At 34.7% G+C, this 17,825-nt stretch overlaps 1 protein-coding gene across 1 annotated transcript in view; it reads left to right on the top strand.

Annotated features, from left to right (window-relative positions):
* The window catches only part of LOC148822767 (ATP-binding cassette sub-family A member 13-like), a 128,582-nt gene that overhangs the window by 41,297 nt on the left and 69,460 nt on the right, over positions 1 to 17,825 (top strand). Inside the window, exons 19-24 of the mRNA XM_088929549.1 lie at positions 2,796 to 3,039; positions 11,235 to 11,322; positions 12,222 to 12,330; positions 13,188 to 13,242; positions 13,600 to 13,777; positions 13,908 to 14,023. Of these exons, the coding sequence (XP_088785675.1) occupies positions 2,796 to 3,039; positions 11,235 to 11,322; positions 12,222 to 12,330; positions 13,188 to 13,242; positions 13,600 to 13,777; positions 13,908 to 14,023 (790 nt within the window). The remainder of the gene's footprint in view (positions 1 to 2,795; positions 3,040 to 11,234; positions 11,323 to 12,221; positions 12,331 to 13,187; positions 13,243 to 13,599; positions 13,778 to 13,907; positions 14,024 to 17,825) is intronic.

Raw genomic sequence — 17,825 nt, 5'->3', positions numbered from 1 at the left:
GTTAACGCTGAAAAGCCAAACTCACAATGATAGGTTGATGAATATAGGATAATTTTTTCAAGGATATGTTACTCAGGCCTTGGTATTCACCGTGCACAGAGATCCAAAAGTCAGGCAGTAGGCTCTCTGCAAACATGTGCTTGAGAACCAAGTCACTTGTAAGATCAATCAATTGATTCTTCAAATTCAATTGTTGGTACTGTATGATAAGATAAGATCACTTTATTAGCCATATACAATTTCTTGCATTAGGAATTTGTCTTTTCACATACCCCAGCTTGCTCTCAATGAGGCACATAGACAAGGAGAGAGAAGCTTGAGGTCAGAGCACAGGGTCAGCCATTTATACAGCACCCCTGGGGTTAAGTACCTTGCTCATGGATCCAACAGAGTAGGATTCCTCTGCCAGCTGCAGGATTTGAACCACCAACCTTCCAGCCACAGGCACAGAGCCTTCACCACAGTGCCACCGCTCCGCCCGTGTTCTCCCTCTGTTCACATGAGTTTCTGCCAGGTGTTTCCGTTGCCTCCTACAGTCTAAAGACATACTGTACTAGTAGATCACTCAACTTCTTTAAAAAATCGGTCCTGTTATAAATGTGTGTCTGTTTGTACCTGTGTGTGCTCTGCAATGGATTGGCTTCTCATCCTGGGTGTATCCTGCTTTGCGCCTGTTGCTTGCTGGTACAGGCTTCATCTCCTCATGATCCTGTATTGAATAAAGTGGTTAGAAATTTGGATGGAAGGATTAAAGAACATACATTTAAAAAAAAACCAAAAAAACAACCCCATTGTAGGTTCGGCCTTATGCTTTGGATTACTGCTTTTGCCTGTAGTTTACTCCATCCATTTTTCCTTCCCTGTAGAGATGATGATTGAGTGGTGTGCTACATCTGTTTTGCACTAGATGTAATGCTTTCCAATATACCAAAAAGGTCCAATTTTGTCTCTTCTGATCTCAAAATCTTTGGCTGCTTGTTTGCAGTATCACTTAAATGCTTTAGTGCTACAATGGCATAATGGGCAGTTTAGTGGATTGACCAGGACATAGTTGGCTAACCGACATTTTTTCCCATCTCAGACATTGAAGCTCTTTCAAAATTGTTGTTGGCTTATGATGACATCCTTTATCAGTTTATTCTTGCCTTTCTGCATACTTTGGGACAGCTTGATTTAGGCAGGTGCTAGGTAGAACGTTGTGTCTTCTATTTCATGGTGGTATGACTAGATGGCGCTCATAGAGGAAGGTGTTTTTATTCTGAAATTACCCAAATCTACAACATAAGAACATAAGAGAAGCTACAAATTAACAGAGGCAATCATTATGTGACTTGGTAAAGTACTTTTGTGTACTTAATTCAATTTAGAATGGTATACATACAGTATGGAATATTTAAGTTATTATACTTCTATAGTACATCTGTACTGTACATTATGCAGTCATGCTTTTCCAGCTTCTTTCATATTATTTACTTTGAATTTTTTGCTTTGATTGTGTGAAGTAGTTGATGTAACAAATATTAACTGCTACTTCAAAGTTGCATTACTGCAAGCTTTAAAGCAACAAAATGTAACAACTGTGAAGGGTCTGAATACTTTGCAAGGCATTGTATACTGTACTATATAAAGCACTTTTTGATCCCTTAGGTTGAATAACACTATGTATACATTATGCAAGCTGTGACAGACCCTACCCTTAAACAAGGAGACTCAAATGATCTGCACGTACTGTATACAAATCCACAATGGGAGATACTGGATAGTGCAGGAGGCTTTATTGCAGATAAAAAATAAAACCCTATATCACACCCTCTCAAGACTACTAATTCCTCAACTAATACTGTGAAGCTATTTATATCACATTCCATTTATTATTATTTCAATGCATATCAGTCATACCCATGTAAGAATCTGCCCTCTAAATCCTTCATCAATTTTATAATGAACTAAACATCAACTAGTGTCTTGATTTACATTAACAGAGGTCTTTAAAGGCTTTTAGTTGCAGTTCACCTATAAACAGTCCCTTCAAAGACCCCTTACCACAACAGCATCTAAAATCTTACTCCATTTGCTTCATCAGTTGTGTTTGCTGTACCTGTTGTTAGAAAAACAACAAAAAAGCAAAACATAAATTTCATGATATCTGCAGTCAAAAATGTAAGTCTTAGTCAGGCAACTGATCTGAACTGGATCTGACACTGATCTGAAATACATTTAAAACACCAAGCTGAATGCTTTAAATAATTTATATGGTCAATCATGACACTTTTTTACATCCTTTTATCACACTTTTGAATGATTTGTGAATGCACTTTGAGTAGGGAAGGATCATGATGCAGGCACAGACAGCACAATTCATAACATAGTTTCAATTTTCAACAGATAATGATTCCCCTATCAGTTTATACAGTATGCAAATGCCTAGGCATGTTTTTAGCAATGGCACTTCTTGTGACTGTGACTTGGTGAAGTACAGTACTTTTGGACCAGCAAGAACTATCACTTGTAAGATGTACTGTATTAAATTTTAGATATATTCAAGTTTTTTCCCCCATTGAAACATTTATAATTGATAAGAAAGGACTTCAGACAGTTTAAAAGCCATAGGTCATACTTTTAATTTTGATGTTCTTCACACTGCATAACATAATCAGCTTTTAAACATTTAGTTTGCTTTCAATTTTGCTACAAGGTTTCTGGAAAATATAATCTAGGTGTAGTCAATTATTAAACTGTATAGTATTGTAAGAAGCGTAATTAATTACAGTGACGTTTGTTTTAATGTTTGACAGATCTGACATGGCCCATTAGGGACACAGGAGCTGGGTTATGTCTCAGACAGCTTGCTGCTCTGTTGATCAAGCGCTTTCATCACTGCCGGAGAGACTGGAAGGGAGGCGTAGTTCACCTCCTGCTGCCAGTTCTTTTTGTCACCATGGCAATGGCTCTGTTCACTGTGAAACCACTGGTTATTCATTACCCAGCACTCAGGCTGACTCCCCAGATGTACAACAGCTCTGAAGGATGGTTCTTCAGGTATGCCAATTTAGCACACAACAATCTCCTGAGATATTTTCTCTGTGTGTATACACAGGAGGTTTGTTACAAGATTTTGGGGTTTCTTTATCCATCCATTATCAGACAGCCATTTATTCCTGGTAAGGGTCATGAGTTCTCAGAGTCTAGAGGCAGTTTTTCTAACAATGTCAACTGTTAATGCAGATATTAAATAGCTTAGAAAGTGCAGTAAATAAGGACAAGGTTGGATAAAACCCCAGAAAGCATAGTTTTTTCAAGTTCATTATTAGCACAAAAAGAGCCACACAGAAAATTATAAAAACCTCAGGGGAGTAATATAAAAATGAAAAGATAAAGGTTGACACTTTTGACATACTAGGAACCAAGAAATACATAATCATCAAAACTTAATATTTCCAGGATTGACTTTCAATCGATATGCAGTACGTACTGTATTACCCTGTATTTATTTGATATAATTCAAGTTTCCCATTATCATTGAATACCTCACAAGATTTATCACATTAGACATGCCCCACAGGTCTATTGATTGATTTCTAGCTGTGACAAACTGACAAATATGGATTAAAAACACAGGGAACTCAAATAGGTTTTCACAGCTTTAGACTGGAAAGAAGAAATTGGGATGATCTGTCACATCAAATCACAGACATATTTCTTTGTCTAAGTGTTTTAATGATAATACTGTTGAACAGTATGAATTATATTTTAGAATATGGCTAAAAACCTTAATACCAAACATTCATTGCCCTTCACACAGACTTACTACATGTGCCTCAAGAATTTATCCAACAGTAACAGTTCCCACTTTAACATGCTTTAACAATGTACACTATGTGTACCTTGTCTCAGTGTTCTTACAGCCTCTGATCATTTCATCCCTTAAAATTCAATAAATCAATAAAGGTTTAATAAATAAATAATAATTGGCTAAATATCTAAATATGAAAAAACATATACAGTGTGTATATGTTTTTCATAAAATATTTTAAAATAAAGGCTTTTAAAAGGCTCATTGAAAATAAAAGTACTGAAGAGAGTTGAGCTGTTCAGATATGCCTATGGGCACATTACTCGTGCATTTTCCACATCATTCACTACTCAACAATCAAAAGTCTTCCTCACTCATTTTACATTAAATTGATAAATATAAACATTTATTTTAAAAATAACTTAAATAAAAATATATAATATATAAAGATTTCTCATAAATAAATATGAGGAGTAGCTGTAATTTGGGGATTTAACCCACTGCCTTGGGGCAAATCATAGTGTTTAAATGTTTCATGTAAATAGTATCAAATTTAGGCCAGAAGCGAACCGTACCAGAACTTAATAATGCAGCACCAACAACTTTTTTGTTGCAATCAAACAGATAAGCCCTACAAATAAACATGTAAACATGTTAACTGCAGAGGGTTTGTCAGAATCTGCTAAAGTTATTAATGAAAGTTTAAGGAAGACCTTGTTTGTCACCAATCACCCATTACAACATCACTATACTTTACTTACAAGTCTTCTTCCCCTGAAATCACTGCTCAGCAATCCACCATTGCCATTGTAGCAGCCTCTTGGTTGACCAGACATAGAGGGGTCATCATAGGTCCTGTTTAAAAATTACTGAATTGTACCGTACCATTCCCATACCATATCATCCAGGTTTCTAAAATTCTTCTGTGTTGACGTTATTGAACAGATTATCTGTAAAGCCTCACCCTTTCACTTTAATTTCTTAATTCTGTTAATGAATTTTGCAAATACAGTATCTTTCGCACAGTATCACATTTTTTCAGTGTGTGATTGTTTATTTCTACTTCAGCTCTGATGGTTTTGTGCCAGACAACTTAACAGATGCACTTCTGTATCATTTTGGAGGAGTAAATCTGTGTGATAACCAGTCAACAGAAAGGTTAGTTTCTAGACAAGTATGCAACATGTTCCTGTATACATTTTACCACCTCATGAAAGCAGACCTCGCAGAAATACTATGCTACAGTATGTTAGTGTTATCTAATTATGTTTACTCTTGTAATCCTCCAGTAAAATAATACCTGCACTATTCCTGCAATATCCTGATGACAAAGAAATAAACAAGCAGAGCTACAAGGCTAATTTTACTGGTCTTTTACATAAACAAAACTATGTAATACGAATAAAACTACTATATAGTATACAGCTATTGAAGGGGTGTTACTATAGTTCTGTAGATACAGTAAATTATGTTTTAATAAAACTAGTAAATCTGTCCCAGTCCATGTTTCTTAAACTTGCATTCTAAATTTAAATTGTCTTATATCAGTGCATAACAGTAACTTAATTGACAACAAGTGGAGTTATATTTTGTTTCAGTATGATAGTTAGCCTGAGAAGAACTAGTTATGACTTTATTAAATAACAAGCAAAAATTTATGTTCTAGTTTTGTTGCAATGCTTTGGTATCAAACAGCATCTCTATCTAACCTATAAAAAATTGGTCACATCTTGGATTTAAACATTGTAAATGTGTAAATTTTGTTTCACACTTGTCTTGAACTTGAGTCTTTCTGGTTACTTGAGCGTTATCTTTGATCTAGTTGTATTCCCAAGTATATCAGAGTCACCTATTCAGATTGCATTTAAAACTAGACTGAAAATCTTTCTTTTAAGGAAGGCCTTTACTTCATTAATGTCTGTGTTTTCTCAATTTTCTAATGTATCTTCTGCTGTACCTCACTACTTGTGATCTTATATGCTTATTCTGTAATTTGCTATTCTTATAACTGTATTCTCATTTTCCACCTTTTCTAAAGCACTTTGAGATGCTACTTTTAAAAATGCTATACAAAATAAAGTTTATTATATGAAGTGACGGCTACTCAGAGATGAAACTTGCATGTCTTGAATGATCTGAGAGAGAAGATGATTATTGTTGTACAGTAGTTTGCAAATACTTGCAAATTCACAAAATGTTAATATTAAATTAGAGAATACCAGTATTGTAAAGAAAAATATATATATAACAGAATAACATCTTTTTTTTCTTTTGAGATCTAGTTCATCCTGTCAGTGGTTTAGCATTGGAGCTGAAGAATATAGTCATGAGTCCTGTGGTTGTATTCACAACCAAGAGCAGGTAAAAACAAGAGGTCAGATAACTCTAATTAAAAAATGCAATCAATGCAACATATACTGCAGTCACATCAGGAAACCCAGATTACTGTAAATAAGGGTGAAAATAAGGAAAGGACAGATTTTATATATTTCCTGAGATTATTTTTGATAGTGTATTATGTGTTAACTCTGTCATTATAAAAAAAATGTATTTTTTTATTTCTGTCTCTATGGTATCTTCAACCTACTTAAAAAAAACTATTCATTATTTGACAACCTACAGTAAATGTTTTTAAAAATATAACTTTATATTATATTAAATATAACGTTTCAGGTCTAAGTTAATCAAATTTTTATAACACTGCTATATTATGTTAAATGAAACTGCTTGTAATATGTTATTTTGTCATTGGAGATGTTTTTGTGTAAGCCATACCTCTCCCCCTCTCAGTATCGAATCGTATAAATAAGTAATAATTAAACATTGTAAATATGGTAGATGGAACGGGGAGCTGCATTTTGTCTTTAGCAAAAGTGCATACAGTACATGTTTGACTGTGTTTATGTGGTATCCAAAAAAAAGTACCTATCTTTTAAAAAAATTTCTAGTTGTCACTGAATATTACTTGTAGGCAAAAATACAATATGCACTATTCATATTTCACAAAGATATACTACAAACATACAGTATGTACAGTATATGTGTAAATCAGTCACAATGAAAATGCTAGAAGTCAAGATTGTGAAACAGGAATTCACTGCAAATCTAAAAATATACCTTTGCTATATTGTTGAAATCAATCAATACCTGTTAGAAAGACTGCTTTAAATGTGCAAGAGCATACTTTTTTGACCCTATGCAGACAACACAATCCGGGGGGAGTGAAGAAAACACAGGGAAAAAGGCATGCAAGGGGGCTGGAAGGAAAACAGGGGGTGTGTCCATGGTGCGCTGGTGTTCGGGGGAGGTGTGGCCGAGGCAAACAGTCCAAGGGAGTTCAAGGCAAATCCAAGAGTGTAGCAAATGTCCAAGACCGGGTAATCCATCCTGACAGACAAACAGAGTTAAAATCTGGAGTGGGATCCGGCGGAGGGTCAGGAGAATAAAAGGGGGTAATGGGACCAGATGATCCCTAATTCCGGACTCAGTAGGTCAGGACGCTGTGATGAAGCCTATGCCGTAAAGTCGATCCTGGAATCGCGGGTAGGCGGGCTTCCGGGCGTCCATCTTCCAAAGCTGAGCCCAGATTGGCAGGAACGTCAGGCTTATATAGCATGGGGGGCTGGAACCGGAGGCAGGTGCGGGAGATGAGTATAAAACAAGGAAGGGCTGGAGCGTCCTTAAGAGGAGGGGTTTACGATTGTGAGAAATGCAGTATGATAAAATGAAACCAAGTATGTTTTATTAAAATAGTTCACCTGTCCTAGTGATTTTTTGCATTCTAAATTTAAATGGTCTTACATGACACTAATTTAAGTGACAATGAATGGAGTATGACAGTATGACAAAAGTACTATTTGATCCACTTGATATCTGATCAATTTCTGATCAATTAAACTAAATTGTCCATTGTGGCATCATGGAAATATTTTATTTAACTGATTTTTATTACCATATAGAGTATTTAGTCTTAAAAAAATGAACAATAGTAAAAAAATCCTTACACTTACAGTAAGTATCATTACTCTGGACACTCTACTCAAATGAGGAGGTAATGAGAACTCCCCTCCAACAACACAAATGATTGGAAAACGTTTCAGGGTAAGATACCTTTTTTTTTCTAGAAACACCCCTTGATTTTTAATGACCACGGAGAGTCAGGAGCTGTATACAGTATAGTGTCCCTGTCACTACATACTGTATACTGGGGCTTTGGGTCCACACAGATTGTGGGATGAATGTCCCTACTGATCTCAGTAACACCTCTTCCAACAGCAACCTTAGTTTTCCAAGGAGGTCTTCCATCCAGGTCACGATCAGACTCACACCTGCTTAGCTTCAGTGGGTTCCCAATTGTGAGTTGCGGGACAGCTGCTGGCTTAAAATGTTTATCAATCTTGGCATATAGACACAGTCTGTAGAGGTCCACATCTCTACAAACACCAATTCATATTAATAATAAACCCATCCAAAACCCCAACCACTACCACCACCACTACCCCTTTAATAGAAAGTTTGGTATATATATATATAATTTCATTGTGATCTAGATGCACTACAACTCAACTTTAAACACAATGTGGAAAGGATCCCCCAAAACAAAACCTTATTATAGACATACTGTAAATCAGCCTATAGATTAGATGCAATCACTTTGGGACAGGGAGACAGATCATACTGAGAAAAATCAGCTCTGTGAAGCAACTAACAACTTTAAATTGAGTGGAAGATGAAATTAAATAAGGACATTAACCACTTTTATATACAGTATATAAAGGGGTTAAAAATAAATCAGAAAAGGCTTTATCAGAGCTTTGGCGAGTCTGACTGTGTGGTGACCAGAAGTATGGTGGTTGTTACATCACTTTCAAAAATGAATATTACATTATCTACATCACCACATATACAGAATTAAGTACACTGAACACAGTGCCAAAGATTGAAGTCATCCATTGTTTCAGAATTAAATGTTTTGTATTTTAGCCAAATGTAATAGCTAACTGAAACTCATTGTGAGATGTTTCAGGATTTGTCAGATTTGTCAGGATTTAGCATGGTATGCTATTACTGTATATAATCTTACAAAGATTTATTAGTAGCATTGTTTAATGCAAAGAGTAGTACAATAGTTAAATTAAGTTGAATGGGAGTCAATGAGAAGGCCCACAGAACTAGAAAAACAAATGTTTGTATTAAGTTAATGTATTACTACTGTACAATAAGCATCATTGTGATCCCTCTGTTTATGGAAGTGTGTTTTCAGAAAAAATAAAATATGCAGAATTTGGAAAATGCTAATCTCTTTCCAAATTTTTAATTAGTTGATTATTTATGATTAACAGTGATTAACTTGAGTGACCTTGACAACATGACCTTGTTAATGAGAAATTGGACACAGGTGATGTGGTAATTTAGCCAGTTGAATGTCAAGGCTGGTAAAAATAAAGAAATAATTAAAAGGAACAATATATGCCACTTATGAAAAGAAGCCTTTAGTTTGTTGGAACAGTAGTTCAGGTAGACTCACTCAGTTGCGCAAAAGAGATCTTTGATCATGAATCAAGGTTTTTATAGACCACCATGATTGATGTTAGGGAGTGTAATGTAGATGTGTATTTCATTACCTCTGCTCTATTATTTTTATAAAGAGCATGTGTTCACGTGTTTGCTGAGAAAAATACTCCCTTCTCTTTCAAGCAAGTGTAAATGCACTGTTCCAGAAAAAAGATGCCTTACAGAATTCTGTCGGAAAAGTTCTGGAACACAAATGCAAATACACCTATACTGGGCTATTCAAAGGCATTTGATCTGGAATACCAACAAATCAGAGGAATAAAAACAAGCATAGCTGTTATTTTATTAGTCATGAAGATTCATTAAAGAGGAGGTCAGATGTTTGATTTGGTAATTTGAATTTGATATACAGCATAACAATATCATCATTATTTGTTTAGACCATAGCATTTACAACTTAAAATTAAGTATGATAAATGTTTGCATTTCTGGGGAAGCAATCAGCAAACCCATTATGTCAAATAAATCCTGTCTATGCATGTTTATGCTAACTCATCTCTGACATTTACATTCCACTTAGGGCAAAATATAAATGTGATTTGTTTTCTTAGGACTGACTTTTGTGTCATGACACATTAAACCTCATTTAATGAATGACTGGTGTGTACCATTTAAGACTATGTCAAGTGCTTTCAGAGTCACTTAAAAATAAACAGTTTTTATTAAATATATTTCTCAATCTAAAAAAATCTTAATGATGCTTGTGATTGTAGTCTTTGTAAAAACTAATAGCTTTCCTTACTATGGAATTGTAAGCAGACTGCACATATTTTTACGGCTGCACAGCCGTAGCAGAAAAGCCGTAGCATTTCTGCCTTGCAGCAGGGGTCCTGGGTTCAAGTCTTCAGGTTCTATTTATGTAGAATTTGTATGTTCTCCCCTTGTTTGTATGGTGTTTTGCTGGATTCTCCTGTTTCATCTCAAAGACCAAAGACATACTTGTAGATTAACTAGCTCCTAGGAAATGTCCTAGGTGCGAGTGCGTACATGTTTGTGTTTGTGTGTCCCCTGCGATAGACTGGCATACCATCAAGGGTTTATACTGGCTTGCACCCATTGCATGCCAGAATCTGACTCTTCTGTAACCCTATATTGAATAAAGCATTTAGAAAATGGATGGATGGAACTGTATGCTTAATTTAGTGCAGAGCCAAAAATGAAAAACAAGGTTCTATTTTTTATGGTACACTGAATTTGTAAAAAAAAGTATATTAACAAATATATTTTATTCAATTAAAGTTAAGAAACACAAAATACTTTTAGAATCATCACTTACAGGTTAAGTTCACTGCCCAATAAGCATTGCAGAATATGTCAATTTCAATTCGAAATTATCACCACTCTTTATCTGTTAAATTATACTTTTTCTTACAATAAAGATCTTTTAATGTATCATTCTTTACAGAAATGTCCTGTGCTGAATATATCTGTGCCATTCTTGCTAAGCAACAAGGGTGATATTCTTTATAACTTGACTGGCTACAATGTGGAAAAGTATTTAACAGGAACAACAAGAAAATTCTTTAACAAGAGGTAACTACACTGACCAATATTTCTTTAAAGACAGAAAGGTTTGGGCAAGATAAGATAAGTGCAGGATACAGAGATGACTAACTTAAAGGTCTCATTTTGCACTCTGAGATAGTACCTTCAGTGGCTGAGTAGTTAAAGGAAATGTGGGACAACATGTCAATGCTGTTTTTAAAAACATGTCTCTAAAAATATTTAAATCTTTTATATTTACATTTTTTAAAATTAAAAAAAAGATTTTTCAAATGGCTGAACTACATAAAACATGCTCCTTCTTATATCTTATATCAGTTTCAGATTAGAAATATATAAATGTGTGTGCTTAACTTTCTCACAGATTTGGAGGCTGGTCTTTTAGCCGAACCTTTCCCAGTGAATTTGAACATAATCGAAGCAATTCATCCTACATAAAATCTATGTGCAAGGTAAGATTAGGCAAAGTCAACATTAGAAAGAAGGGAACATAAAATGTTACATCTTTTCTAATACTTCGCTTTTTAAAATGTGTCTGGCCTACAATGAACTGGTATCGTAGAGTGCAGTATCGCTGTGTACCCCATGATTCTGGGATAGATCTTGATTGCTTCAATCCTTTCCAGGAATGAATTGGAAAAAATTTTAGCGCTTCCCCTGAGTAAAGGCTTTCGGAACATCAGTTGACCTGTACTAAGAAGTCTCTGACTTCTGAATGCTAAACATTAACACTTTTTACTTATTGCCCTGCTCCTAATATTAAAATATATATATAATTCCTTCTAGATGTGCATATATTGTATTTTGACACTTATTGTACAGGTTTTAAGGGATTCACATCATTCACCGTTAAAGAGCTATTTTTCTAAAGTTAATTTTCCAGATTTCTATTTTCCTTATGTATGGAAACTCAGTGCAAACACCAGGAATTTGTATGTGGCTTATTCGTTTTTTTACTGCAAAAATAAATTATATATTTGAGAATTACTGTGGATTTACTTATATTGTTTTTACACATACACTAAGATTCTTAATTCCAGTTTAGTTACAAACAAATCACTGACTAGAAAATACAGCGCTAAACTGGAACTGGAAGGAATTGGAACATTTGACTAGAATTTGAAAAACAAATTTTATTTCCAAGATCTTCAAACAGTTTAAATTGATCAGTTTATGTAAAAATTGAATATTGAGTACTTTGTGAATATTTAATGTGAAATTTCTAATAAGTTTGGAGTAAAAGCTCTTTCAGGCTATGTCAAGTAGCGTCACATAATGCTACAATACATTTTGTTCATTGACTTGCATGTCAGTTTGTTCATTGACTTGCATGTCATGCCTGCTTTTGTAGGTTTGGTACAACCAGCAGGGCTATCATACAGGACCATCCTTCCTTAACCAGCTCAATAACTTCATTCTCTGGTCTTACCTTCCCCCTGGTACAAACTGGAAAGAGTATGGTAGGACATTAATGTTTTCTGTGTTTAAGTCAAAATAGGGAAAACGGCAAATCACATCAGCTTTAAAATTAATCAATAGTACAATAATCATGTGTGAAAAGAGAAGAATCCAATGGGACCCAATCCAAGTAAAGTAACACAGTGTATTTGAGAAGGTGTGGAGATACAAAAGAAGAATACTATATTAAAACTGATTACTATGAGGGAGTATTAAAAAAGCAACAGAAAGATCTTGAGGAACAATCTTGGTATTATGTAACAATGTAAAAGTTAGTACAGTAGGACATTGTACCCTGTAAAAAAATGAAAAGATGAGCAAATATATACTCTCTCAATTACTGAGTCAATGCATACAGTATTCATTTCATTGTAAAAATACAGTACATTGGTAAACAACACTGGAAAGATGTAAGTTACTAGATTTGAATGCACTTAATTTGTTCAACAAGAACAACCCGGGGCTTGCTTGAAGCACTTAATGTGCTCAAATACTTGCTGCCAGCAGCCAGTGTAATACCACCTTCCTAGGCACTGCTGGTAGTTTGTGCATCAGTTGCCCTTGAAATTGAGAACATACAGTATAAGTAGTTAAAATAATGTTTTAAACAATGTAGACATGCTGAGTAAGATAACATTACTCTTGGAGAAGTAATGTGAAGCAGCTAATGAAATTAAGCTCAGTAACATTGATTTTATACAATATGTTACAATAGTATTATCTTATTACACATTGCAGGAAGAAAAATAATTGTATCATAGTTCTTACAGAGGTTTTACAGAGGTTTTTAACTAAGTAGGGATACTATTTAAAACATTAAGGATTTTTCTAAGTCTTTGGTTTGTACCTGTTGTTTTAGGAATAACACTAAACAGTCATCCTTATGGTGGTGCCTTTCTGGATGAAGACAGAATGTAAGTCAGTTTGAAAAATGAAGTTTAGAAACATTGTCCAGACACATGCATGTATGTTAGCATGAGATGTAAATCAAATGAGTATATCAGATTTTCCAAGCATAAAGAAAATCACTTTAGATAATTTTAATGCTCTGTTTTTATTTTATACTGTATATTTTTAAGCTTTTATATATTTCATATACTGTATAAGCTTTCACGCAATATGCTATTCATGTTTTTGATAAGAAATGTGTAATTGTTGCTTTCTTTAAGTACTGCAAGTTAGAATGACATTTGAATGGCCTACTTACATTGTTTTCTTTTACGTTTTGACGGTGTCTTATATTTGCATAATATAATATATAATATTTGCAGCCAAGAGAGTATTCGGCAGTGTGGTGTTGCCTTGTGTATCCTGTTGGGATTCTCCATCCTCACAGCCAGCCTTGGCACAGTAGTAGTCAGAGATCATGTCTCGGGGGAGAAGCGGCTACAACATATTTCTGGACTCAACCATATAATCTACTGGGCCTCTAATTTCATATTTGATATGGTAAACAATTAATATTATCATCATATAAAAATAAAGACATGACAAAATTGTAGTGTGGAATAGTTCTACTATTTTACGTATATTTCCTATCTGCACTGTGTTTACAGTATTAATTTCTGTGTTAATGCAGGTGTTCTACCTTGTTCCAGTTGGTCTGTGCCTTGGGGTGTTTACAGCATTCCAGCTCCCTGCCTTCACATTCCGGGAGAACCTCACTGCAGCTGCCCTGCTGCTGGTCCTGTTTGGGTAGGAATTGACCATTGCTATTGGGGAAGCTGTTAGGGAAGAGCTTAGTTGTGGTCAGAAATAATGTAAGTAGAGGATAAAAGCCATTATTGAATGACTTATGAATATAGCATTGCAAAACATTAACTGAAAAGTGTCAAAGGATAATGCAATGATTATGGATAATGCAAAGAGGACTTTTCAAAATATCAAAATGGGATACTAATTAAAAGAAAAATTTTAAAAATCTTATCTTCATTTTAAGAAAGGAACAAGTAATAGGTTTATTCCATGCTGAAAAGAGAAGAGAGAAAACACAATGTTTCGGCGGTGAAGCCTTCTTCAGGTGTGAAACGTTGTGTTTTCTCTCTATTACTTGTTCCTTTGCAGACTACGCATGCTGGCACAGCTACCCAACTGAAGTATTTTAAGAAAGACTAATTAGGTGGCAGTGATCTATTCTGATTTATCCGATGGAGGCAAACATGTTGTTACGGACGTGGTCTGCACTCCGTGTCGAGTCTTGTTGTAGACCCTATGCGATGTGGTAAGAGCTGGAGAAAACAGGAGGTGTGGTATGGGATAATACACAGGGATATAATGGTGTACAAAATAATCATTACAGTCCATGAGACAGTGAAAGGGGGAGACAAAGAATGGCATCCAAATCCGAGCAGGTCCAAAGGCAGGTCAGGGAACAGTCCATCAACAAAAATCCCCCAGATTTTATCCTCCAGATCCCGGGCTCAGGAAACGGGAGGTGTCGGGGATGAGGCCTATGCCCTCAGGAGACGGATGTAGGGTATCCTGGTGCTAGGTGGGCCTTGCGACATCCGTACCCTAATGTTGAGCCCTGAGAACTGGACAAACTAGACTTTAAATAGCAGTACACATAACAGGGTACACCTGAGGAGCTTAGAAACAATCACAGGACTAATAATGGGAGTAGTGGAGTGCCCTCTAGGGGAGGAATTTCAGGCGTGACACATGTGTCCCCCAATCATATTCAAAGAGTGTCCAACATTTTGGATTGACTCCAAGTCCATGCGCATTTAGTTTTGCTGTATACAAATTTAACTTTTTTGAAAAGTTATGTGCTTTGTACACCTGTTAACACATTTACCCTGACATAAAATTAAGCCTTGAATCTGTCTAATTATAATTGATCTTTAGCAATCAAGCAGTTTTTTCAAAGGGGAATCAAAATTTAAACCCTATAAAGTTACCCAGTTTTGATCTCTTCCCTTTATTTTACTCATTTGCTAACTCATTATTCATGTGGTGACTCCTCAAGGCCAAAGCATACATTACATACAAGACATAACTTAAGGTTTAAAATATCCAAATAAAGATAAATAACCTAATCTATAAAAACATAATTCCAATAGCCATTTAAAAGTGATAATGCAACATGTAGACAAAGAAAAGTAATCAGACTAACAGACATTCAATAACCCAGGTCCCCAGACAAAAACAAATGGATAAAGTAACTCCCAGTCCTACATAAAGATGCAGTTGTGACAAGATTCTCATGAATAAAGTCTTTAAACTGAAAATAAAAACCAAAAAAATGACTCTGAAGACAGGAAGTTTAAAATGGAAATGTCAAAGAAAAAAATAGTGATCAGCACTCCAACTTCTAAAACAGACAAAAAGTCATATTGCCATTAAAACTTTCCAGAAAATGAATAGCATTACATTCTTTGCAAAAGTGCACATACAATACCTTAATACATTAATAAGAATTTATCATCCTTATTACAGAACTCTTATAGTACATACTGTAAAATATAATATACACATTTACTTCAAGAGAATATTAGGTTCTTAGGGAAATAGGGAAAAATGTGACTTTCACTGCCAAACAGTATTTCCAAAATGGCCATTCATGGCCAAACATGCTGGCCATAGTTGAGTTGTGGACTCTAAAATCATTGATCCCAGAAAAGTGACCCATGACCTGATGACCCTAGTTAGCCAGGAGCTCAGGACTTACATGTGCAAAGCACAATTTAATCTATTTTGCACATGTTGAGAAAGAGGAATCAATTTCTTTCTAAATTGGCACAGTTGCACCCAGTTACATGCACTTATACTTGTTCTCTTACATTGCTTTTAGACCAATTTGTTTTGGAGTTCAATACCACACTAAGAAAAATACAATGGCTGACAATATGAAGAAAGAAAGTGAGAAAGTCAATAGTGCAGTCTATACGGTATATAGCAACATTTCTTATAATGCTAGTTCATAAACAAACATTTTGTAGAAGCTAGAGAAAATATTCAAAATTTCAAAAAGATACAAAAAGATTAATGTTAATTTGAACTTAACATTCAGATTTTCAGTATGACTATTGAAAGAAAATGCCAGTAGTTTGTAGATAGTATATAACATTTTTAGCTTTTATGCTTTTAACTGAGTCTTTTTGTAAATAAATTAATCACATTGGTTTACATGTGCTAAACTCCAGACAGGACAGAAGTAGGCAAAATAGTTTAAATACATTTACTGAATACAGTACGTGTGTGCGCACATGTATATACAGTAGTGCCTTGCAAAAGAATTCAACCTCTTCCATTTTACTAAATGACAAAATTACATCTACCCATTTTTAAAGTGAATACTTTCAATCGAAATGTTTATGAAAATTAAAATCTTTATGGGCGATAACATAAAATGCCAGCATAAACTGCAAAGAAAAATCAAAAAACTAAAATAAATGTATTTTAACTTTAAGTGTTTACTTTAAGCATTCAAATTTTGATTAAAATATTCACTTTAAAAATGTGTAATAATGTTTCTAATTCAACTAAATTTGACATCTTTGGAAGTGAACAAATGCTTCCTTTCTTCTCTTCCCTGCATGTACTATTTATCTAGCTATACTGATATGGACTATAGTCCATTCCTATGGAGGATGTCTTCATGACCTCACTAGGAATGACCTGTTCACTTTGAGTATTTATGTTTTAATATGGCTGATTTAATCATTTATAATTTATTCAGACTGTGTTTCATTTGCGTCTTCCTCATGTTAATTTTCCTTATGACCCATGAAAAGCTACTAAAATAGAACAAATATTTTGTCTTAAACCTTCAGAATCAGGTAACTTTAATTATTTAATAAAAAATAAGAATTTTAGGTTTAACATATTTAGACATATTTGACCTTCGCTTAGTCCTCGCTTAGTCCTAATGGTTGATAAAACTAACTTCATTTGACAAACAATACTAAAAAAATCTACTTTGTCATTATTTAAAGTCAGTCATCATTCAGCAATGCTGCAAAAAATCAGTCAGCAATCTTTGTGTGAAAAACCAAGTATACCCTTATTTCTACCATCTCAATTAGAGGGTATGTAGAATCAGGTGCACCAAAATGTGCACAAATGATTAGTTGGTCATCAGAAAGTTCAACCTGTATGTCAGAATTAGAAACATTGTCAGTTTGTTAGGTTTGTGGCAACACATCATGCCCAGAACAAAATAAATTCATGACAATCTTTAAAAGAGAATTGATGCTGCTTATCAGTCTGGGATTTTGGAAAGTTGGAAATTGTTATTTCAAAACAATTTGAAGTCCATCATTCCATGGTAAGTAAAATAATCTATAAATGGAGAAAATTCAAGCCCATTTCTAATCTAGGGATGGCCACCCAGGAGTGGCTGTCCTAACAAATTCTGTCCAAGACCTTAACCTAGTCTTGGGTGTATTCTGCCTCATGCCCATTCCATCCAGGATTGGCTCCAGCTCCCCTGTGACACTCTATTGAATACAGTGGATAGAAAATGTATGGCTAGTTGGTGCACCTTTTTATGTGT

This window comes from Atractosteus spatula, chromosome 12, assembly GCF_055471065.1.
Source record: "Atractosteus spatula isolate fAtrSpa1 chromosome 12, fAtrSpa1.hap1, whole genome shotgun sequence".
Classification (NCBI taxonomy): domain Eukaryota; kingdom Metazoa; phylum Chordata; class Actinopteri; order Semionotiformes; family Lepisosteidae; genus Atractosteus; species Atractosteus spatula.
Note: the sequence above shows the minus strand (reverse complement) of the source record. Positions and strands in the feature narration are given on the sequence as shown.